The sequence below is a fragment of the Erythrolamprus reginae genome, chromosome 11 (genome assembly GCF_031021105.1).
Source record: "Erythrolamprus reginae isolate rEryReg1 chromosome 11, rEryReg1.hap1, whole genome shotgun sequence".
Taxonomy (NCBI): Eukaryota; Metazoa; Chordata; class Lepidosauria; order Squamata; family Dipsadidae; genus Erythrolamprus; species Erythrolamprus reginae.
The window spans coordinates 33,073,204-33,096,837 of record NC_091960.1 but is presented as its reverse complement, the minus strand read 5'-3'; the positions used below and the strand labels follow the sequence as shown (position 1 = coordinate 33,096,837).

Below are 23,634 nucleotides of genomic sequence, written 5' to 3'. Positions count from 1 at the left end.
GGACATTGAAGACCATGAGTTTGCCACTGCTTTCCTTCCAGTTTACAGCTGTGTGCTCCAGTTCCAGCTGTAAAACGTCATTCTGACCCTACAACGGCAGTCTCTTTCTTTTCTGCTTTTAAGTTACAGAGCCCCTAATAAGGATGGCAGGAAAAGTAGGAAAAAGGGGGCCACAAAACTTAAAGTCACAATACGTCGATAGAAAAGGATTGTTAAAATAATGCTGCAATCAACCTGGGGCTGAACGCACAGATGTTCACCACGAGATTGTATTCTAGAACATAGAGATTTGCTACCACCAGAGAAAAATAATCTCTGGGTCTCGTTTGTATATAACCCTATTTTTTGGAGTATAAAGCATCCTGGAGTATAAAATCCATCTTAGTTTTTTTCATTCCCCCCCCCCCTTTACCTCTCGTCTCTCTGCCTCCATCTCTCTCTCTCTCTCTCTTTTGGGGAATCCTCGCGAGGGGCTCCCAGAGGCCAGTAGGATGGGGGCAGTCCAGATCTCAGGAGGTAGCTGGTTCCAAAGAGTTGGAGCAGCCACCGAGAAGGCCCTCCCCCATGGGCCTGCCAGCCAACACTGATTAGCCGACGGGACCCGAAGAAGACCAACCCTGTGGGCCCTATGTGGTAGAAGGCGGTCTCGAAGATAGTCTGGCCCTAAGCCATGTAGGGCTTTTAAAGATAATGACCAACACCTTTGAATTGTGCCTGGAGACCAATCGGGCGCCAGTGCAGTCCACATAGAATTGGTGTTGTGTAAGTGCACCCACACAACAGCTTGCGGCATCAACGCAGGTTTATTTTGATTTGCAGAACACATTAAAGCATCCAACGCATAAAAGTTTGTCGTGCATAAAAAGTAAGCGGCAATCTTGACGTGGCAACCACACACCCTAGCACAAAGGTCAGGGAGGCCCAGGGAAGCGGGAAGGCCCTTGCCAGCGTCTTCTACTTACTCACCCCTTGGGAGTGAAGATATTCCACGGTTTTGCAGATCGTGTGCAGGACGGAGCTTGCTTCTCTTTCCGAAAAATCCTTGTAATTTAGAATCCTGTCCAACAGCTCCCCACCTCTCATTAGTTCAGTCACCAGGTAAACATGTGTGCCATCATCGTACACCTGCCAAATGGATATTTCTGATCAGGTCTGAGAAAAACGATTTAACTTGTTTCTCCTGTCAAGGATTAACTCAATCCTAGGCGATATTTATTTATTTTATTTTATTTTATTATTTAGATTTGTATGCCGCCCCTCTCCGCAGACTCGGGGCGGCTCACAACAAAGTGAAACAATTTACAACAAATCTAAATTACAGTTTAAAAATATTTTAAAAAACCCATTTCCTAAGCACACATACATACAGACATACCATGCATAAATTGTATATGCCCGGGGGAGATGTCTCAGTACCCCCATGTCTGACGACAAAGGTGGGTCTTAAGGAGCTTACGAAAGGGGCAGTTCTAATCTCCGGGGGGAGTTGGTTCCATAGGGTCGGGGCCGCCACAGAGAAGGCTCTTCCAAAATAATATTCCATTATTTTTTATTTTAATTCTTTGTCCAATATACAATACATATGGAAGAGAATAGATATTAAGTAATATATATAAAGATAGAAAGTAAAAAAGAAGAGAATATGTATATGATATAAGAGATACGGAGAGAATATATATGATATACATATTATATATATATATATATATATAGATAGATAGATAGATAGATAGATAGATAGAGATAGATAGATAGATAGATAGATAGATAGATAGATAGATAGGGAGAGAATATATATGATATAAGAGATAAGGAGAGAATATATATGATATATATATAGATAAGGAGAGAATATATATGATATATGAGATAAGGAAAGACAATTGGACAGGGGACAATAGGCACATCAGTGCACTTATATACGCCCCTTATTGGCCTCTTAGGAACCTGCACAGGTCAATCGTGGAGAGTCTAAGGGAGAAGTGTTGGGGGTTGGGAGTTGACACTATTGAGTCCAGTAATGAGTTCCACGCTTCGACAACTCGATTGTTGAAATCATATTTTTTACAGTCAAGTTTGGAGTGGTTAATATTAAGTTTGAATCTGTTGCGTGCTCTTGTGTTGTTGCGGTTGAAGCTGAAGTAGTCATTGACCGGTTGGACGTTGCAGCATATGATCTTGTGGGCAATACTTAAATCGTGTTTTAGGCGCCATAGTTCTAAGCTTTCTAGACCCAGGATTGTTAGTCTATTTTCGTAGGATATTCTGTTTCGAGTGGAGGAGTGAAGGGCTCTTCTGGTGAAATATCTTTGGACGTTTTCGAGAGTGTTGATGTCTGAGATGTGGTGCGGGTTCCAGACAGTTAAAAGTTAAAAGAAGGATGTAAGCATGTTAAACAGTAATGGATGCTGAGCCATAGGGTGTAAACAGCAACCTGATGGGGCCAGAGCATTATAAAATGCAAAGCAACTTTACAATGATTGTTGGCTGTTTATGTTGGCTGTTGTTGTTGGTAATATTGTTAATTGGCCGGCTGGAGCAGTTTGAGCATGAGTTAATTACAGTGATCCCCCGTTTATTGCGTCCCCAACCATTGCGAACAGGGTACTTCGCTATTTTTCAACCCGGAAGTCAAAAATACCATCTACGCATGCGTGCCGGGCACGCATGCGTAGATGGCAGCGGCTTCCCTGGGTCTTCCCCCTCTTGCTGGCGTCAGCGAGGAGTTTCCCCATCGCCCACGCAAACTCCTCGCTGCCGCCCGCCCTTCGCCCGCCCACGCCGTTCATTTTCGCCGCTTTCGAGCTGAGTCCGGTCAGCTCGAAAGCGCCGAGACAAGCCGTTCCTTGCCGCTTGCTATCGGCGGTTTTGAGCTGAGTCCGGAAGCGAATTCGCTCCCGGACTCAGCTCAAAACCGCCGATAGCAAGCGGCAAGGAACGGCTTGTCTCGGCGCTTTCGAGCTAAGTCCGGTCAGCTCGAAAGCGCCGAGACAAGCCGTTCCTTGCCGCTTGGTATCGGCGGTTTTGAGCTGAGTCCGGAAGCGAATTCGCTCCCGGACTCAGCTCGAAAGCGCCGAGAGCCAGCGCCCCCCGGACCCCCAACCCGGGTTTGGGGGGCTGCTAGGAAGCCCTCCATGCCGGCGGCAAACAGCCGCCCCGCCCCCAATCTTCGGCTCCTCGCTAGCGCTGTGGGAGTAAAAACGCCATCTGCACATGCGCAGATGGTGTTTTTACTTCCGCAGCGCTACTTCGCGAAAACCCGCTCGTTGCGGGGGGTCCTGGAACAGAACCCTCGCAACGAGCGGGGGTCTACTGTATTGATTTAGAGCCGTAGTGTTGATATGGAGAAACCTAGATTGGTTTATTATCTCCATGTAAGAAAGCTTTACTGCATATAGTTAAAGCAAAGTTTGTTCCTGTAAATAGAAGACTAAGAGAGAAGATACTTTGATGACACCGAAGAGTAAAACTGTTTACTAATATTTTCTACAAAAGCGTCTGCAGTGGTTGCTAAATTGCCACACTATAAATTCTGGTATCTGGTCAAGTCCTGCTGCGTATCTCCGTATATTAGGACAACCCAAACTCTGTCTCGCAACTTCAGATAATGTACATCCAACTTGAAGCCTGGGAATTGCACAGGATGTAATTCTGCACAGGGATAAAGGTTTCTACAATACGGGAACTGCATCTCAACAACCATGGAGTTGTCAGGTATGGTGTCCTGAGCTCTGAAGCAGAGGTGTGTGTGTGTGTGTGTGTGTGTGTGTGTGTCTAGCAATATTATGCTGAGTCGGAATTGAAATTGCATGCCAGCAGAAATCTGATGGCGCTATTTAACAAAATAAAATTCAATGGTGAAAAAAGTGTCTTGAAATGGAGTCCGTAAGTGATATATGTTACAAACAACGTGTCGTCATTGAATTTCTCACTGCGGAGAAAGAAACTGTTGGGAACATTCACAAACGTTTATGTACAGTTTATGGAGAATCTGCAGTCGACAGAAGTACGGTTAGTCGCAGAAGACACTTTGAGAATGACGAAGAGGCGATTTGCACAGTGCAGAAACGGCTTCGTGGCCAGAACAAGGAATGGTACCGACAGGGCATACGCGCCCTTGTGTCTCGTTGGAGGAAGGCCATAGAACAGGACGGAGATTACGTGGAAAAATAGGGAGTGTAGAAGAAACATCATTCTTTCTTGTGTGTTTCATTGTGTTCAATAAATAATTGTTGAAGAAGAAAAATGTGGTGCATTACTTTCTGGGCGACCCTCGTATATGTTGTGGTTAGCTCTGGGCCAGCTCCTGCCCCAAGGACTGTGGATGTGGGGGAGACATCCACATGCTGCAAGCCTGTTTTCCCCTGGTGGAATCTGCTGATGAAGCTCCTCTGACCAAGAAGACATGAGTGACAGGGAGGAGGAGAGTGTGGCAGACAGCTCAGAAGGAGATCAATTATCTAGCTCCTCCTTGGATTCGGAACAAGAGTTAATGATACAGCCACGCAGGCAGAGAGCGATGCATAGGCAGCAACAACTGAGAGATTATTATCAAAGAAAATGAGGCCACCTGTGGTTGGGTGGGGCTGTGGTCATTAGTGAGGCTGCTATAAATAGCAGCCTGTGGGTTTGGCCATCGTGGAGGATTATCTGATCGTTGTGTTTTGTGACTGCCTTGTTGACTTCGACCTTTGTGTGCTGATTTTTCCCCGCTTTGAAACTAAACCAGAGCAAAGTGTGTTTCACTTTGTGAAAGAAGAACTGTGAATTGCCTCACAGCTGCAAGCTAAGTATCACAGAACTGATAAGGGACTTGTATAAATTACCAGTTTGTTTGGAGACTAGTGCTCTTTGCTATACAAAAAGAGGGCTTAGATTAAGTGAATTTTCATTATAAAGAACATTGTTTTGAATTTTGAAACGTGTGTGTGTCTGAAATTTGTACCTGTGAATTTTCGGGAGGAGTCTACCAGAGAGCCCGACAGAACAGTATATATCAGGTTTTCCCCCTACTCCTTAACCTTACCATGCTGCTTTCCTGTTCTGGAATAGTAAATCCTCTCTGACTGAGAAATCCTGTTTGCATTTAGGGATAGACACTTTTTTTCCAGCCAATGCCCAGAAGAGGGAGCCCTCTTGGCATGCGATTTCCCTGCAGGCTTCCCCATTGATTCCCTGGGAAAGCCAGCAGGAAAGATACAAATTCAGATGCAATGTCCTGCTCTAGTCATGAATGAACAACTGCCTTCCCCTTACAAGCGTAGTCTGTTGATAACACTCACATCCTTCAGTTTTATGAGGTTTGGGTGCTCTCCGTACCGCAACAGTATTTCAATTTCCTCGGAGGGATCTTTTTTGCTCTTGTCAATAATCTGCAAGAAATATATGCCATTTTAGTACAATTTAGTATGATTCACTACTTTTGGAGGGGGGAGGTATCGGATTATATTTAAAAGTTGACAACATGACATATTTAATTTCAATCTCCCCAATAAGATTTTATTACTTATTTTTTTAATTAAAAAAAAAAATTAAAACAAAAAATTAGGAAAGGTAAACTCATTTACATTATAAAAAGACAAACAAGAGTACACACAAACTTTAAAAAAAACTACAGCAATATCTAGCTCTCTCTTCCCTGCATGTGCCCCACCCCACCCCGGGAGAGACCTGAGGACCAGCTGGCTGGTGGGAGGCACATGCGCATGCACAGTGAAGCTGGATTGCGGTGAGGGTGGGCATCTGCATGCCCCCCGTGTCATAGGTTCACCATTATGGCTCTAGCCCAGGGGTTCTCAACCTTTCTAATGCATTTCCTCATGTTGTGGTGACCCCCAACCATAAGTCTAGCCCCAATTCTCCCAACATATTTACAGCAACACGAAGCTTACAACTTCAGCCTGATGATGGTGAATGTGATTTCACCGAAACGTCGCATAGACACTCAAAATATTACACAGGGCAAAACCCGAACTCAGAACAATCTACATATATATATATATGTGTGTATGTGTGTGTGTGTGTGTGTGTGTCTGTGTGTGTGTAGATTGTTCTGAGTTCGGGTTTCACCCCGTGTAATATTTTGAATGTCTAAAACCCGAACTCAGAACAATCTACATACATATACTTGTGAAAATCTACGAAAACAAATATATATTTATATATATCTCGGGAGGACAGTCTGATGTGTGATGCAAGAGTGTAAAACATCATTTACACAACTAGAAACACACATTATGACCTACAATCCCACCCAAGGTTCCTGTGCTCATTCAACCCCAGTGTTACATCAATTCACACTCGGGATTGGCAAATACAGTTATTACCCCGAAATTCAATGATGCGAGACTACGGCTTCCTTGCATACGGAAACCAAACTTTGCTCTCCTGCACTAAGTCTATCCACAAGGAAGCGTCTCTTTAAAACCAATAGTGGGATTTTTTCCTTCATATCTCTCCCTCTATCTTTTTTCTCTTCTCTATTCTTTTACCTTATTATTCTCACATTTGATACTGTATTTTGCACGTAAATATTCGAGATTATATATTACCATTATTACTTTATTTTACATATTATACTTTTACTATATATTTTAAGCATTTGATATTGTATCTTGCACATATATACTCTAGACCAGTGTTTCCCAACCGTGGCAACTTGAAGATATCTGGACTTCAACTCCCAGAATTCCCCAGCCAGCGAATGCTGGCTGGGGAATTCTGGGAGTTGAAGTCTAGATATCTTCAAGTTGCCAAGGTTGGGAAACACTGCTCTAGACTATATTTCATTTCATTTCATTTCATTTTATTGGATTTGTATGCCGCCCCTCTCCGTAGACTCGGGGCGGCTAACAACAGTAATAAAAACAACGTGCGACAATCCAATACTAAAGAAGCTAAAAACCCTTATTTTAAAACCAATGATACATACAAACGTACCATACATAAATTGTAGAAGCCTAGAGGGAAAGAATATCTTAATTCCCCCATGCCTGACGACAAAGGTGGGTTTTAAGAAGCTTGCGAAAGGCAAGAAAGGTGGGGGCTATTCTAATCTCTGGGGGGGTTGGTTCCAGAGGGCCGGGGCCGCCACAGAGAAGGCTCTTCCCCTGAGTCCCGCCAAACAACATTGTTTAGTTGACGGGACCCGGAGAAGGCCCACTCTGTGGGACCTAACTGGTCGCTGAGATTCGTGCGGCAGAAGGCGGTCCCGGAGATAACCTGGCCCGATGCCATGAAGGGCTTTATAGGTCATATATATTACTCTTAATACTTCATATTATGTATTATACCACTTTCCCTTTTATGTTTTGTTATGTTCATTTTTTTGTTTTTAATGTTAATATTTAATAAACATTATTTTTTTTAAAAGACAATAGTGGGATTTTTAAAGGATTTCACCGTTCTCGGGCTTGAAGGAAGAAAAAGTTCTGACCTTAACTGCATATTCTCTGCTTGTTGCTTTGTGAATACACCGCTTGCATACTGAAGAAGAGCCCCTACCAATGACTTCCTCAAGCAAGTAACCATCATTAAACTGGCGATTCGTCCCATGCAGTTGCTACAAGGAAAGGCAATAAGGAAAAAAAGAAATCAAGCTTGCTAGATTAAGGGTCTCCAACCCTGGCAACTTTTACGACTTGTGGACTTCGACTCCCAGAATTCCTCAGCCAGCGCATGCAAAGTTTCTCAATTGCTGAAACTGAATCCAGGGTGGAGAAATCCAGGTAATGTTGTATATACAGGTAATCCTTAACTTACAACTGTTCATTTAGTGACAGTTTTTATGTTACAAAAGCATTGGAAGAAGTGACTTAAAATAGTGCTCACACTTAAACAACCAAGAAGAATCAGAATTTTATTAAATTTGGCAGAAAGTATATACTTGGTGGGAAACAAGGAAAAAGAGATGTGTGGTGTTATTTGTATTTGTATTTGTATTTATTAGATTTGTATGCCGCCCCTCTCCGAAGACTCGGGGCAGCTAACAACAATATAAAAAGACAATATAAACAAATCTAATATTAAAAATAATCTAAAAAACCCCAATTTAAATAACCACTCATACATACAAGCATACCATGTATAAATTCTATAAGCCTAGGGGGAAGGGAAAATTTCAATTCCCCCATGCCTGACGACATGTATTATATTATTTTGCATATTTGAATTTAGTATTAGAACTGTATAAGATGGTAATTACTAGTATAAACATAAATTTTCTTTTCTCTTTTTTTATCTGAAATATTTTCTTTTTTTTTACATATATTTTTATAAAATTTGATATAGATTTAGATTTATTATATTAAAATTGACATTTCTATCTTACATAACTATATGTATTTTATAGACAATTTTTTCTTTTTTTTCATTATTATGATGACGACTTCTACTCTGAGCGGAGCAACTGTAGCTCCACTAAATGTTGTATGTTTTGTTTGTTATGTTTGTTATTTTGAAAAAATCAATAAAATATTTTTTTTAAAAAAGTGACTTACAATAGTGCTCACACTTAAAACGGTTTTAGCATCCCGATAGTCTTTTTGTTTTTTAAATAATTTTTTAAATTAAATTTTATTACAGCAAACAAAAAAATACTTAAAAGAAAACGTGCCCAACACCAATAAAAACCCCACCACCATTTAGGGGGTTAAATTATTTGCAATAAGTTTCAATTTCTTCCTTAGCTCCGGTTTACATTTCTTTACATACAAAAAGTGATTGGAATTTATTTTTCACATTGTCATCATAAATTCTACTTAAGATAAGAATAATCACTATTTGCAACCTTCTCAGTTCTCTGCCAGCATGCAAAGTCAATGGGGGAAGTTGGATGCACTTAAGCACCAATTGATTCACTCAACAACTTCAGGGATTTGCTTAACTGTGGGGAAAATGCCATAAAATTGGCCATGACTTACTTAACAACTGCCCTGCTCAACAATAGAGATTCTAGTCCTGATTGTGGTTATAAATCAAGGACTACCTGAATGTTATTATTTTTGCATAATTGTTGCAGAATGAATTCCTAATTAAAATTCCCATTTTACGATTGGCTTGAAAAGAGAAAATAAAATGAATTTGTAAATGTTTAACTTAGTAGTTCATATACGACTTTGTTAACCTTAAGTTACTATAACTATGCCTATTAAGCAAATTTTGTATATATAGAATTATGTTAATTCATGTACAAGCATAAATAGATCGTTGGTACAAATTACTGTATGATAACCCTAGAGATGTAAATGTATACTTTGTATGTCATTGTATTGTTTTGTTTATTGTTTGTAGAATAGAATAGAATAGAATAGAATAGAATTTTTATTGGCCAAGTGTGATTGGACACACAAGGAATTTGTCTTGGTGCATATGCTCTCAACGTACATAAAATAAAATATACATTTGTCAAGAATCATGTGATACAACACTTAATGATTGTCATAGGGGTCAAATATGTTACTGTATGTTATTTTTTAATGTAAATAACTCAATAAAAAAAATTTTTTTTTTTTAAAGAAATACTAATTAAAATTCCCCTCTTCTCTCATCTAAATTGGCACTAAATAGGACAAAGAGCAGTTTTGGAGCAAGTTAGATTCAACAAATGCAGCATTCACAGATGTCACAGAATACATACAAACCCACCTCTGCCGCCAGGCATGGGGGAATTGAGATCCTCTTTCCCCCTAGGCCTTTACAATTCTATGCATGGTATGTATGTATGTATGTTTGGTTTTTATATTAATAGATTTTTAATCATTTCTAATACCAAATTACTATTGTACACTGTTTTATTGTCGGTTAGCCGCCCCGAGTCTCCGGAGAGGGGCGGCATACAAATCCAATAAATAAATAAATAATCTTTGACGAATATACAAATTGGCAACCATATATGTATGTATGCACAATTTTGTTTGCTAAGTTAAGAGACAACTTTGATGTGGCTTTTATTTATTTATTTATTTATTTATTTATTTATTTATTTATTTATTTATTATTTAGATTTGTATGCCACCCCTCTCCGCAGACTCGGGGCGGCTCACAACAAAATAAAACAATTCATGACAAATCTAAATTATGGTTTAAAATATTTAAAAAAACCCCATTTACTAAGCAAACATACATACAAACATACCATGCATAAATTGTATATGCCCGGGGGAGATGTCTCAGTTCCCCCATGCCTGACGACAAAGGTGGGTTTTAAGGAGCTTACGAAAGGCAAGGAGAGTAGGGGCAGTTCTAATCTCTGGGGGGAGCTGGTTCCAGAGAGTCGGGGCCGCTACAGAGAAGGCTCTTCCCCTGGGGCCCGCCAACCGACATTGTTTAGTTGGATTTATATGCCAATTAATGAAATAACATACAAATTTTGGCTTGATTTAGGAATGAAATCCCCCACCCCTCAAGGATTCTAAGGAGCTCTGCAGGTTTTGAATTATTTTTCAAGAATTCTCCAGTCTTTTCTTACCTGAACGATGGGATGCAAAGGCAGAGGTGACGATTTAGCCTTCTCGTCCTCTATAAGTCCAGTGGCCACATAGCTGAATCCTCGGAAGAGCTGCTGGGCTCCTGGACTAGCTGGAATTCCAGGTGAAACTAGAAGAAAAATGGGAAAAAAAGACTAGAACTCAACTCACTGGAACAACAGCATGTCAGGAACGTTATACCATTGGCTATTCCTTCCCCAAGCATCCAAGGCCGAGGTAGGACAAGAGCTTCCCTGAAGCCTCCGGAGTGCAAAAAACTGCCCAATGGGCAAACTGGAAGTCCGTTTTTCCAAACTACTAGTTTGCCCGTTTGCCTGTTTTTTCAACAGCCTGTGTGCATGCATGGGAATGGGGGCGATTGTGCGCATTTTATTTTATTTTATTGATTGATTTTGTCCAATACACAATGAGGGATTTGGTGGGTATACACATAGTAAAATACATAATGAAGGTTATAGAGGAGATACTCATAGTAAAATATATCTAAGAAAGAATAGAAAAGAAGATATAGTAAGAGAACATATCAATGAAAGAATAGAAGAAGAGATATAGGAATAGAAGAAAGGTATAGGAGATATACGAGAGCAATAGGACAGGGGACGGAAGGCACTCTAGTGCACTTGTACTCGCCCCTTACTGACCTCTTACGAATCTGGATAGGTCAACCGTAGATAATCTAAGGGTAAAGTGTTGGGGGTTTGGGGATGACACTATGGAGTTCCACGCTTCGACAACTCGGTTACTGAAGTCGTATTTTTTACAGTCAAGTTTGGAGCGGTTACTATTAAGTTTAAATCTGTTGTGTGCTCTTGTGTTGTTGTGGTTGAAGTTGAAGTAGTCGCTGACAGGCAGGACGTTGCAGCATATGATCTTGTGGGCAATACTTAGATCTTGTTTAAGGTGTCTTAGTTCTAGGCTTTCTAGGCCCAGGATGGAAAGTCTAGATTGAAAGTCATGCACAGGGGCAATGTGCACATGCGTGGGCATAGGAAATGGGTGTGGGCACGTGCACACACGCTAGTACAAGCGCACACACCCTTTCGGCACATAAACCCAAAAAGGTTCACCATCACTGGTAGAGAGAGTCCCAATGCATCTTTTTATATTTGTTTTGTGTGATGCCAGTTTTCAGAGATCCATTCTCTCTATTGGATCCCAAGAGGGTGTTCAGGATCCCAAATCTGGCTGAACCCGACCTATGCAACAAAAAACCACCAGAAAAGATCAAAGAAATATGCAAAAAAGAGAAAAAGATCAAAGGATTTGGTTCTTATGGGTAAGAATGAAAGGACTGAAAAATGGAGGCCAGGGGTATTTCTGTGTCCTATCAACAGATGTCCATAGAGTGAATACAGGTGGTGTTTGGGGACGGTTTTCACGTTCTGAGCATGCGCAGGAGGCTTTGTACATGCGTGGACAACGGCACACACGAGAAAATTGAGTGCGTGACGCGTGCACATTTGCAAGCTGTTGTGGTTAGCTCTGGCCCAGCTCCTGCCCCAAGGACTGTGGGTGTGGGGGAGACATCCACATGCTGCAGGCCTGTTTTGCCCCGGGTGGAATCTGATGATGAAGGCTCCTCTGACCAAGAAGACATGAGTGACAGGGAGGAGGAGAGTGTGGCAGACAGCTCAGAAGGAGATCAATTATCTAGCTCCTCCTTGGATTCAGAACAAAAGTTAATGATACAGCCACGCATGCGGAAAGCGATGCATAGGCAACAACAACTGAGAGATTATTATCAAAGAAAATGAGGCCACCTGTGGTTGGGTGGGGCTGTGGTCATTAGTGAGGCTGCTATAAATAGCAGCTTGTGTGTTTGGCCATTGTGGAGGATTATCTGATCGTTGTGTTTCGTGACTGCTTTACTGACTTTGACCTTTTGTGTGCTGATTTTTCCCCTCTTTGAAACTAAACCAGAGCAAAGTGTGTTTCACTTTGTGAAAGAAGAAGGACTGTGAATTGCCTCCCAGCTGCAAGCTAAGTATCACAGAACTGATAAGGGACTTGTACAAATTACCAGTTTGTTTGGAGACCAGTGCTCTTTGCTATACCAAAAGAGGGCTTGGTTTAAGTGAATTTTCATTATAAAGAACATTGATTTGAATTTTCAAACGTGTGTGTGTGTGTCTGAAATTTGTACCTGTGAATTTTCGGGAGGAGTCTACCAGAGAGCCCGACAGAACACAAGCCGGTAGGGAAGGTAAGTGTATTTCACCCCGACACACACAAACACACACTGTCCTGTCTTCAGATTATTAAAAACCAAACACCAACCTTTGGGTGTGTTGGAGATAAATCCTATGTCAAAATAAAAACAATCATCTGGCCGGCCCACAGCAGGTTTGAACGGCGGCTTGATTTCTCGTCTGAACAGTTTCTGGGGGATGAAGAATCAGACCGAAATAAGAGGGTTAGGGTCAGGGCATGTACACAGAACCGGTAGCAAAATTTTGAATGTTTTCCTCCCCCCCCCCCCCCCCTCTGGGCTCTGGGTATGTTTTTCCTATCACAGTGAATGAGATTGAAGGTGTATAATTTTAGAAGAGCTGTGTACATACACGTACAGTTTATATAGTACATAATGTATATTTTTGTGTGCCTGTAGTGTAATACCGTGTTTCCCCGAAAGTAAAACAGTGTCTTACTTTCTTTTTACCCCCAAAAGCCCCACTACGTCTTACTTTCGGGGTATGTCTTACATTGGAAAAAAATTGAAAGGGTCGCGTTCCCGAAGGCATCTCCCCAGAGTCCAGAAGGGCAGCCGCGGGACAGGAGCCTCGTGAGCCCTTTTCCAAGTTCAACCTCAGGGCTCCAAGCGGTGTGCACGCGTGGAGCCACAGACGCGTGTCGGGGAAGCGTGTGTCTGGAGGGGAGGAGCCGCTCTGCGCAGTTGGGCAGCCCCACCTGCCTGCCGGAAAGGAGGCGGGCAAAGGAAGGCGCAGCTCCGGCCGCTCGCCTCGGAGCTGGTCGGCCTCGCTGGCTGCTTGCAGCCGAGCCTCGGCAGGACTCGGTTGCTGGGACGAGCGCCTTCGCTGCAAGCCGCCGCCCGCTCGGCTCGCTTCGGACCAGCGCCGTCCTTCGCTTTGCCAAGCCGAGGAAGAGGCGGTGGCGCCACGGCGAGGCGAGGGGGGGCGCGCGGGGAGCTTGGAAGCGACGTCATCGGGCTCCCCCCCGGCAATACCCCCGTGTTTCCCCGAAAGTAAGACATATGTCTTACTTTCGGGGTACGGCTTATATTAGCCGACCCCCCTGAAACCCCTGATACGTCTTACAATCGGGGGTGTCTTACTATCGGGGAAACAGGGTATGTATGCACACATATTGGCATATACAGTGGTCCCTCTACCTAAGAACTTAATTCGTTCCGTGACTAGGTTCTTAAGTAGAAAAGTTTGTAAGTAGAAGCAATTTTTCCCATAGGAATCAATGTAAAAGCAAATAATGTGTGCAAATCCATTAGGGAAGAAATAAAAGCTCAGAATTTGGGTGGGAGGAGGAAGAGGAAGAGGAGAACAGTTGCTGCCCAGAGCGAAGGGAGGGTTTCTTTTCCCTGGGCACTGGCAGAGGTCTATTCCCTAAGCGCCCAGAGAAAGGAAAATTCTTTGTTCGCTCTGCACTGCCAAAGCCTCCTTAAGCGCCACTGAAAGGCTCCTCTGGCAGCCCAGAAAAGCCCGAGATGGCCGGGATTAGAGGGGGAATAGCAGGAAACTGACCGGGCCTTTGTGCCACTCTCAAATTTCCTGGGAAATTTTTCCGGGCTCTGGTTCTTAAGTAGAAAATGGTTCTTAAGAAGAGGCCAAAAAAATCTTGAACACCCGGTTCTTAAGTAGAGGTACCACTGTATGCATAGAATTAAAGAGTGTATTTTTTATGCCAACGATGGTCGTTGACTACCTATGGCTGAAACCGGAATTTTAAGATCCTACCAAGTGAAATGGGAAGCAGACCAAAACAGTTCATATACTCACATTCCAGTCAATGGTAGAGTAGAAACAGTGACGTTTGATTTCTTCAACACCATCTGGACCAGATCCTGCAAAGCAAAGTACACTCTTTTGGACAAATTCTACACACCACAAAGGTGGGCAACCATGGTAATTGTATGACTCGTGGACTTCAACTCCCATAATTCTTTTTTTAAACATAATAATAATAATAATAATAATAATAATAATAATAATAATTATTATTATTATTATTTCAATTGATTTATACACATTAAAAACAATACAAGATAGAAAAAAAGAAAACAATAACAATAACAACACTTAACAAAATGATAACAAAGACACATATAAATTTTAAAAACATTACATCATATCACTGCATCGTTTTGCGGTTCTTTCTATAGACATATTGATTGCTATGGTTATTTGTCTTATACATATTCTTGTCGGGCTTTTTTCTGCCTTACTGTAATCATTTTTGAAATTGCTAAATGGATACAAATCATGTTTTCTATTAATTGCCATTTTAAAGTTTATTAATTTAAACAAAGTCAATATCATAACTTTTATAATTGACTAATATAATTAATACACCCTACTTTTGGCTTTTTGCCTCCTTAGTGCTGACCATTCATAACGAATCCCAGAATTCCCATTGGCTCATGATTTAGGAGTTCTGGGAGTTGAAGACCACAGGTTATGAAGTTGCCATAGTTGTCCACCCCTCGTAAAGAATGTGCCTTTCCACCCCAGCAGCAGAATCCTATTTGTTTGGGTGCTAGGATTCAACGTCTTGAGTGCTTTTAACAGCATCGTGCTTTGCAGAAAGCCTGCTGAAAGATCTACTGGGGTCCATTGGACTCCCTTGCGTCACCAATGGTCACACACTGTGAAGATGCTCAGCTGCAAAACTAGCACAAAACTCTTACCTAACCTGTTGACTGGGTTCCTCTTGAAAAGGGCTCGCAGAAGACTTTGAACTTCACAGCTTAGAAATTGGGGCATGCCCAGCTTTGCGCTAAATGAAAAAGACACATATTATTTTTGTGAGTGTACTGGACGGTACAAAGCGATGGAAGGGGCCAGCAGGGGACGCCTCATTATTACAGTACCGCTATGAACAGCTTTGAATGGTACCGTATGTTTTTCCATCGTACCGTATGTAAACTTGACCAAGTCTTATTTTCGGGGGGTGCCTTATATTAGCAAATTCTGCAAAACCTCTGACGTGCCTTACTTTCGGGGTACGTCTTATTTTCGGGGAAAGAGGGTACGGGTACATCTATGTCAATTTTTTTTCTTCTTAAAACCCTCTGTGCAAAAAAACCCCTTCAAAGCAGTGAGCTGAGGTCACTTTCCAACTTTACCTTCTAAGAATAAGAATGTCATTGGTGCCTGTGAGATCCAACACATTCTCGGAAACAAAAACGATGCTGGAAGGGTTTTGTAGCCTCACTTTGGTAAATAAACACACTTCATGAAATTAAAGTCAAGTCTAGCAGATGCCAAGGCACACTGGCATCCATAAACACGCCGGTGCCCATGTTGCTCCCATGCTGCTGGAGAAGGATGACAGCTTGTCTCCATATGTCCCTACTCCTTCATAACAAGAACTGAAATTCAACATATTGGGGACACAATCTGAAGTTAGTTGGGGGAATGATCAAAGGCAACATGAGAAAATATTATTTTACTGAAAGAGTAGTAGATCCTTGGAACAAACTTCCAGCAGACGTGGTTGGTAAATCCACAGTAACTGAATTTAAACATGCCTGGGATAAACATAGATCCATTGTAAGATAAAATACAGGAAATAGTATAAGGGCAGACTAGATGGGCCATGAGGTCTTTTTCTGCCGTCTATGTTTCTATATTTAATGAGAAGTGGATCAGTACAGCTGGATTTTGTGGCCATGAGGTTGACAGTCAATAATATGGTGTGGAAATGAAGTTATAAAATAACATAAGAAAAGATGAAGACTAAAAAATAGAAGAAAAGATGAAGATTGGAAATGAGTAACTTTGAAATATGTTTTGTATAGGATATAAGAGACAAAAATTAGTGTTGAATGATTGTTAGAAATATTGATATAGTGATAGATAAAATTAAGTTTGTACTAAAAAGCAATGATGTGGAAAAGAGGATAAAGAAATTATAAATTGATTTTTTAAATTATTGTTTAGGAAATAAGTGGAGTAAAATATATTAGTATTAGAAATATATAAGTTGGGAAATTACCACATCTTTGATTGTTGGAATTAAAATAGGGATAACATAAGAGGGGGGGGGAAAGACATATATTAAGAGGAAAAGAAATGGGAGAGACGTATTGTTCTGTCTGGGTCACTCCAGAAGCCAATACCAACCCCAAAAAGAGAAGCCAGACACACTGGTAAAAGGCAAAGGCAGTTTTATAAAATTCAAGAAAAACACAGGTAACAGAAAATGTCCTTACAAACAGGAAAATGCTGTATCTTCAGATATATCCACGAAGGCAAAAGTCCATGCAGCAATACAGAATTCTTGCTGCCAAGCCAAGGCTGTAGATAGCAGACCTATACCTCCCACGGGTCTTCCAAACTGCTGGGCCACAAGCCAGGAACAGAGACGCCGAGAAACAAGACAGGATAACGCCACACCAAGCTGATAACACTCCACATGGCTTAAAGGGCTTGCCTGCCTTTTAAACCCTGCTGATGAGGACCACACCCAAACCCAGCTGTTTCTACTTCAATGGTGAAAATATCTCTTTAACTGCTCCTTTCGTTGCTCTGAACGTCGCTGTCTCATGTCAATGACAGCTTGTGCGTCATCACCTAATGACTCCAAGCTACTGGCTGGGGAGAGCCCCCCCCCCAGAGGCTCTCATGCTGTTCTCCTTCATCCCATTCCTGATTTTCCTCTCCCCCGTCCGACTGTTCAGCCCCCTCCTCTGTGCTGTCATCCTCCTCCGGGCATGGAGCCAGCAAAGACACAGCTGGTCCCTGAGCAGCCTCAGGCTGAATCACAACATGTATTGAAAATGAAATGATAATGGATTGTAATTATTTCAAAAACAAAAAAATATTGTTAAGAATATTGTACGGATGTATGAAATTCAGAAAGCAAAATGCTCACGGCACGAGAGGTTGAAAGACCAAAAACAAACAAAATTTATTGGGGGGAAAAATAATTGGGGGGGTGGAATTCACGGGGGTTATTTTGACTTCTTTAAAGCAAATATTCAAACCCTTCCTTTGGGAGTTTTGACCACAGTCAGGATGGTCAACAACTTTTTCTTTTAAGTATAGATGGTAACATCTATTAAAGCTCAGAGAGACAATGAAGATTTGTCTAAGTGCACAAAAGTACCAGGTGACCTTCATCAGTTTCCACCTCTTTCCAAAGAAACAATTCACCAACCAGGGGTCAAATTGAGGCAGTGATGGGCAGTTACGCAGAACCGGTAGAAAGGTTTTGGTCAGGTATGCGGTACTGATAGAAAATCTTTGATTTTTTTCTTTTTTTCCCTTCTGGGCTCTGGGTATGTTTTTCCTATTGCAGCAAATGTGGTTGAATGTGTATAATTTTAGAAGAGCTGTGCGTGTGTGTGTACATACACATCCAGTTTATATAGTGTTGTGGTTAGCTCTGGCCCAGCTCCTGCCCCAAGGACTGTGGATGTGGGGGAGACATCCACATGCTGCAGGCCTGTTTTGCCCCCGGTGGAATCTGCTGATCAAGGCTCCTCTGACCAAGAAGACATGAGTGACAGGGAGGAGGAGAGTGTGGCAGACAGCTCAGAAGGAGATCAATTCTCTAGCTCCTCCTTGGATTCAGAACAAGAGTTAATGATACAGCCACGCATGCGGAGAGCGATGCATAGGCAGCAACAACTGAGAGAGTATTATCAAAGAAAATGAGGCCACCTGTGGTTGGGTGGGGCTGTGGTAGTGAGGCTGCTATAAATAGCAGCCTGTGGGTTTGGCCATTGTGGAGGATTATCTGATTGTTGTGTTTCGTGACTGCTTTACTGACTTTGACTTTTTGTGTGCTGATTTTCCCCCGCTTTGAAACTAAACCAGAGCAAAGTGTGTTTCACTTTGTGAAAGAAGGACTGTGAATTGCCTCACAGCTGCAAGCTAAGTATCTCAGAACTGATATGGGACTTGTACAAATTACCAGTTTGTTTGGAGACGAGTGCTCTTTGCTATACCAAAAGAGGGCTTGGTTTAAGTGGATTTTCATTATAAAGAACATTGTTTTGAATTTTCAAACGTGTGTGTGTCTGAAATTTGTACCTGTGAATTACCCTTGATGTGAGTGACATCAAGTTGGCCACCTTCAAGGCAGTCACATGACCTTTAAGCCACCCCATCACATGATTCTCATGCCACTCCCACCTGGTCACATGGCCGGCAAGCCACACTCACAAAATAAGCCACGCCCACATTAGGGTAGTAAAAAAAAATGCAGCCCTTCACTGACTTGAGGTCACCACTCTGCAGGGTCTGCATGCTAAGACTTACTTGACAATGAGTGACATCGTTTCCCTCCTGTTCTTCCCACAGAATGGCAAAGACCCCGTCAGCATCTCAAACTGCAAGGAATAACACATAAGAAAATCAATGAGCCAGGGAATTCCAACCACTGCGTTCGCCACCATTGTTTTATTAAGAACACTGTGCTGTCACCACAGACAGAAACAGTTGGGTTGTATTAAGACATATTTCTTTAAGACATTGTATTAGGGGAAATGTAGTGAAATTGCACTCTTGGTAATATAGTTTTACATGTGACCACATCTGTGTATTCCAACAGCCGAAATTTCAAATTGATGTCCTTGCAGCAGCGAGATTTGGGCAAAAATTGGCAGTTTCTTTGCTTCCTCGCAAGTGTCTCAATATTGATGGTGTGACGAAAGGGATGCTGCTACAGTCGTGTGAAAAATGGTCATAAGTCACTTTTCCCCCCCAGTGCCATGGTAAAGCTGAACGGTCACTAAATGAATTGCTGCAAGTTGAGGACGACCTGTATGAAGGAGCTCGTCCTCCATTATTCAAATCAAAGAATAGAAACTGATACCTTTTGAGCCAGGCCACCTTTACAGGAAAACGCCACAAGAGGGCAGCACATATTTAGCTAAAACCCATCCTTGCTCAATTTTTTATTAACAAGTACTGTAGATCAGTGATTTTCAACCTTTTTTGAGCTGCGGCACATTTTTTACATATACAAAATCATGGGGCACATTGAGCGGGGGGGGAGAGTGGGGGGGCTAAAAAAAGTTTGGACAAAAAAATTATATCTCTCTCTTCCTCCCTTTCACTAGAAACATAGAAGTCTGACGGCAGAAAAAGACCCCATGGTCCATCTAGTCTGCCCTTATACTATTTTCTGTATTTTATCTTAGGATGGATATATGTTTATCCCAGGCATGTTTAAATTCACTCTATTTCTCTCCCTCTTTCTCTCTCTTCCTTTCTTCCCCTATCTGTCCATCCCTCTTTCTCCCTTCCTTCCTCTCTTTTTTGCTCTCTTTCTATCTCTCCCTCCTTCCCTGCCTCTCTTTCTCTTGCTTTCTTTCTCTCTCTCTTTCTCTCTTGCTTTCTTTCTCTCTCTCTCTTTCTCTCTCTCTCTTGCTTTCTTTCTTTCTCTTGCTGAGCTTCGCGGCACACCTGACCATGTCTCGCGGCACACTAGTGTGCCACGGCACACTGGTTGAAAAACACTGCTGTAGATCACTGTTTCCCAACCCTGGCAACTTGAAGATATTTGGACTTCAATTCCCAGAATTCCCCAGCCAGCATTTGCAAGCTCTTTCATTGTTACTCTCTCTGAATAAAAAGCCCTAACCAGGGAATGAAATAATACGATGAAGCTGACCAGACTAAGGATGCTAGCCAGATTAATACCTGGTAAGCAGATTCTTGTCCCTATTTTCCTTCCCAAAAACTAAGGTGCATCTTATACTCTGAAAAATATGGTACACTACAGTGCTAACAATTTCCGAGCTCTTACCTTGCAGGTTCTTTCATTGTTACTCTCTGTCAAGAATGTTTTCCAAGCCTTAAGTCTTTGCAGGGTTTTTTTTTCATTGCTCTAACTTGCTCCCAATGTTTCTTTCCCGCCCTAACCCTGTGCTAATGATTTTCCCAGCTCTTACTGGCTTGCAAGCTCTGTCATTGTTACTCTCTATGAATAAAGTTTTTTTTAAAAGCCCTAACCAGGGGATAAAATAATGGGCTGAAGCTGACCAGACTAAGGACGCTAGCCAGATGAATACCTGGTCGGCAGATTCTTTCCCCTATTTTGGTGTTGGTTATGACCTATAAAGCCCTTCATGGCATCGGACCAGAATATCTCCGAGACCGCCTTCTGCCGCACAAATCCCAGTGGCCGGTTAGGTCCCACAGAGTTGGCCTTCTCCGGGTCCCGTCGACGAAACAATGCCGTCTGGCAGGACCCAGGGGAAGAGCCTTCTCTGTGGCGGCCCCGACCCTCTGGAATCAACTCCCCCCCGGAGATTAGGATTGCCCCCATCCTCCTTGCCTTTCGCAAACTCCTTAAAACACATCTCTGTCGTCAGGCATGGGGAAATTGATTCCCCTAGACCGTTTCCGTTTTATGCATGGTTTGTATGAGACGTATGATTGCTTTTATATTAAGGGTTTTAAATTCTTTTAACTATTGGATTTGTACTGGGTTAATAATGGGATTTTTAGTGTTTCTTTTAAATTATTAGATTTGTTATATATTGTTTATTATTGTTGTGAGCCGCCCCGAGTCTTCGGAGAGGGGTGGCATACAAATCTAATTAATAATAATAATAATAATAATAATAATAATAATAATAATAATAATAATAATAATAATACTCCGGTGCGTCTTATACTCTGAAAAATACGGTCGATGCTGTTCCCTCTCTGAGAGCATCTGAGCCAGTAACAAAACGACAGAAACTGTACCATTAGCACTCCGTAGGACCACCAGTCTGCGCTCTGGGTGTGGCCCTTTTGATTCACTACTTCTGGCGCCATGTACTCCACGGTTCCACAGAAAGAGTAGGCCTTCTTCTCGTGGTCAATGGCTTCTTTGCTTAAACCAAAGTCTGCAAGAGAGACACGGATTGGGGAGGGGAAAAGATCAATTGATGTTGGGGGAATGAAGAGCACCAGAAAATAAGGGAAAGGAAAGGTGGGAGGTTTGGTTTTTGTTTTAAATCAAGTACTAGAAGTAGCAACAAGAAAACAGGAGATAGTATACCTGTAAGTCTGACATGTCCTTCTTCATCAAGAAGAATACTATGGGGAAAAACACAACAGAACAAAACAAATAAGCTATAATAGCTGAAATTAAAGCAGTAGATGTATATGCCGCACGAATCCCAGCGACCGGTTAGGTCCCACAGAGTTGGCCTTCTCCGGGTCCCATTGACTAAACAATGTCGTTTGGCGGGACCCAGGAGAAGAGTCTTCTCTGTGGTGACCCCGACCCTCTGGAACCAGCTCCCCCCGGAGATTAGAACTGCCCCCACCCTCCTGGCCTTTCGTAAAGCTCTTAAGACCCATCTCTGCCGTCAGGCATGGGGGAACTGAGACATCTCCCCCGGGCCTATACAGTTTATACATGGTATGTTTGTGTATGTTTGCTTTTAATAATGGGGGTTTTAGCATTTTTTAAATTATTAGATTTGTTCTTACATTGTTCTTGTTATTGTAGTGAGCCGCCCCGAGTCTACGGAGAGGGGCGGCATACAAATCTAATAAATAATAATAATAATAATAATAATAATAATAATAATAATAATAATAATAAATGTACCATTTTTCTCCCTAAAAGAGGCTGATAATTTGGGTGCATCTTATACTCTGAATGTAATTTTTTCCCAGCCCTAACTAGCTGCTAATGATCTTTCCAGCTCTTACTGACTTGCAAGCTCTTTCATTGCTTCTCTCTGAGAAGAATGTTTCCCAAGCCCTAAGTCTTTACAGGGTTTCTCCCATTGCTCTACTTGCTCTAAATGTTTCTTTCCAGGTGCTAATGATGTTCCCAGCTCTTACTGGCTTGCAAGCTCTTTCATTGTTACTCTCTCTGAATAAAATACCCTAACTGGGGGATAAAATATTGTGCTGAAACTGACCAGACTAAGGAAGCTAGCCACGTGAATACCAGGTAAGCAGATTCTTTTCCCTGTTTTCCTTCCCAAAAACTAAGGTGCACCTTATACTCTGAAAAATACGGTACACTACAGTTATAGACTGAAAAGCGGAAACTAAATGCATTTTCTTTTATGTACACTGAGAGCATCTGCACCAAAGACAAATTCCTTGTGTGTCCAATCACACTTGGCGAATAAAGAATTCTGTTCTATCCTATCCTATCCTAAACAATGCCACTTGGCGGGACCCAGGGGAAGAGCCTTCTCTGTGGCGGCCCCGGCCCTCTGGAACCAACTCCCCCCAGAGATTAGAATTGCCCCCACTCTCCTTGCCTTTCGTAAGCTGCTTAAAACCCACCTCTGCCGCCAGGCATGGGGGAATTGAGATACCCTTTCCCCCTAGGCCTTTACAATTTTATGCATGGTATGTCTGTACGTATGTTTGGTTTTTATATTAATGGGTTTTTAATCGTTTTTAGTATTGGATTATTATTGTACGCTGTCTTATTATTGCTATTAGCTGCCCCGAGTCTCCGGAGAGGGGCAGCATACAAATCCAATCAATCAATCAATCAATCAATCAATCAATCAATCAAATAAATAAATAAATAGAATGAATGAATAAATAAATAAAATAAACAAATAAAATAATAAAATAATAAAATAATAAATAAACAAAATAAATAAAATAAATAAAATAATAAATAAAATAAATAAATAAAATAAAATAAATAAATAAAATAAAATAAATAAAATAAATAAAATAAATAAAATAAATAAAATAAATAAAATAAATAAAATAAATAAAATAAATAAAATAAATAAAATAAATAAAATAAATAAAATAAATAAAATAAATAAAATAAATAAAATAAATAAAATAAATAAAATAAATAAAATAAATAAAATAAATAAAATAAATAAAATAAATAAAATAAATAAATAAAATAAATAAAATAAATAAAATAAATAAAATAAATAAAATGAATGAATAAATAAATATTCTATCCTATCCTATCCTATCCTATCTTATCCTATCAAAATTGGGCATTTAGG

General features: G+C 41.4%; 1 protein-coding gene across 4 annotated transcripts in view; it reads right to left on the bottom strand.

Moving 5' to 3' along the window:
* RPS6KA1 (ribosomal protein S6 kinase A1) overlaps window positions 1–23,634 on the bottom strand; it is a 110,708-nt gene that overhangs the window by 18,811 nt on the left and 68,263 nt on the right. For all 4 annotated transcript variants that reach the window (XM_070764258.1, XM_070764257.1, XM_070764260.1 and 1 more), the window contains 10 exons: window positions 21,684–21,721; window positions 21,386–21,528; window positions 18,947–19,017; window positions 15,367–15,455; window positions 14,459–14,523; window positions 12,765–12,867; window positions 10,469–10,596; window positions 7,436–7,561; window positions 5,283–5,372; window positions 967–1,125 (listed from right to left, as the gene is read on the bottom strand). In XM_070764258.1, coding sequence (XP_070620359.1) covers window positions 967–1,125; window positions 5,283–5,372; window positions 7,436–7,561; window positions 10,469–10,596; window positions 12,765–12,867; window positions 14,459–14,523; window positions 15,367–15,455; window positions 18,947–19,017; window positions 21,386–21,528; window positions 21,684–21,721 — 1,012 coding nt within the window. The remainder of the gene's footprint in view (window positions 1–966; window positions 1,126–5,282; window positions 5,373–7,435; window positions 7,562–10,468; window positions 10,597–12,764; window positions 12,868–14,458; window positions 14,524–15,366; window positions 15,456–18,946; window positions 19,018–21,385; window positions 21,529–21,683; window positions 21,722–23,634) is intronic.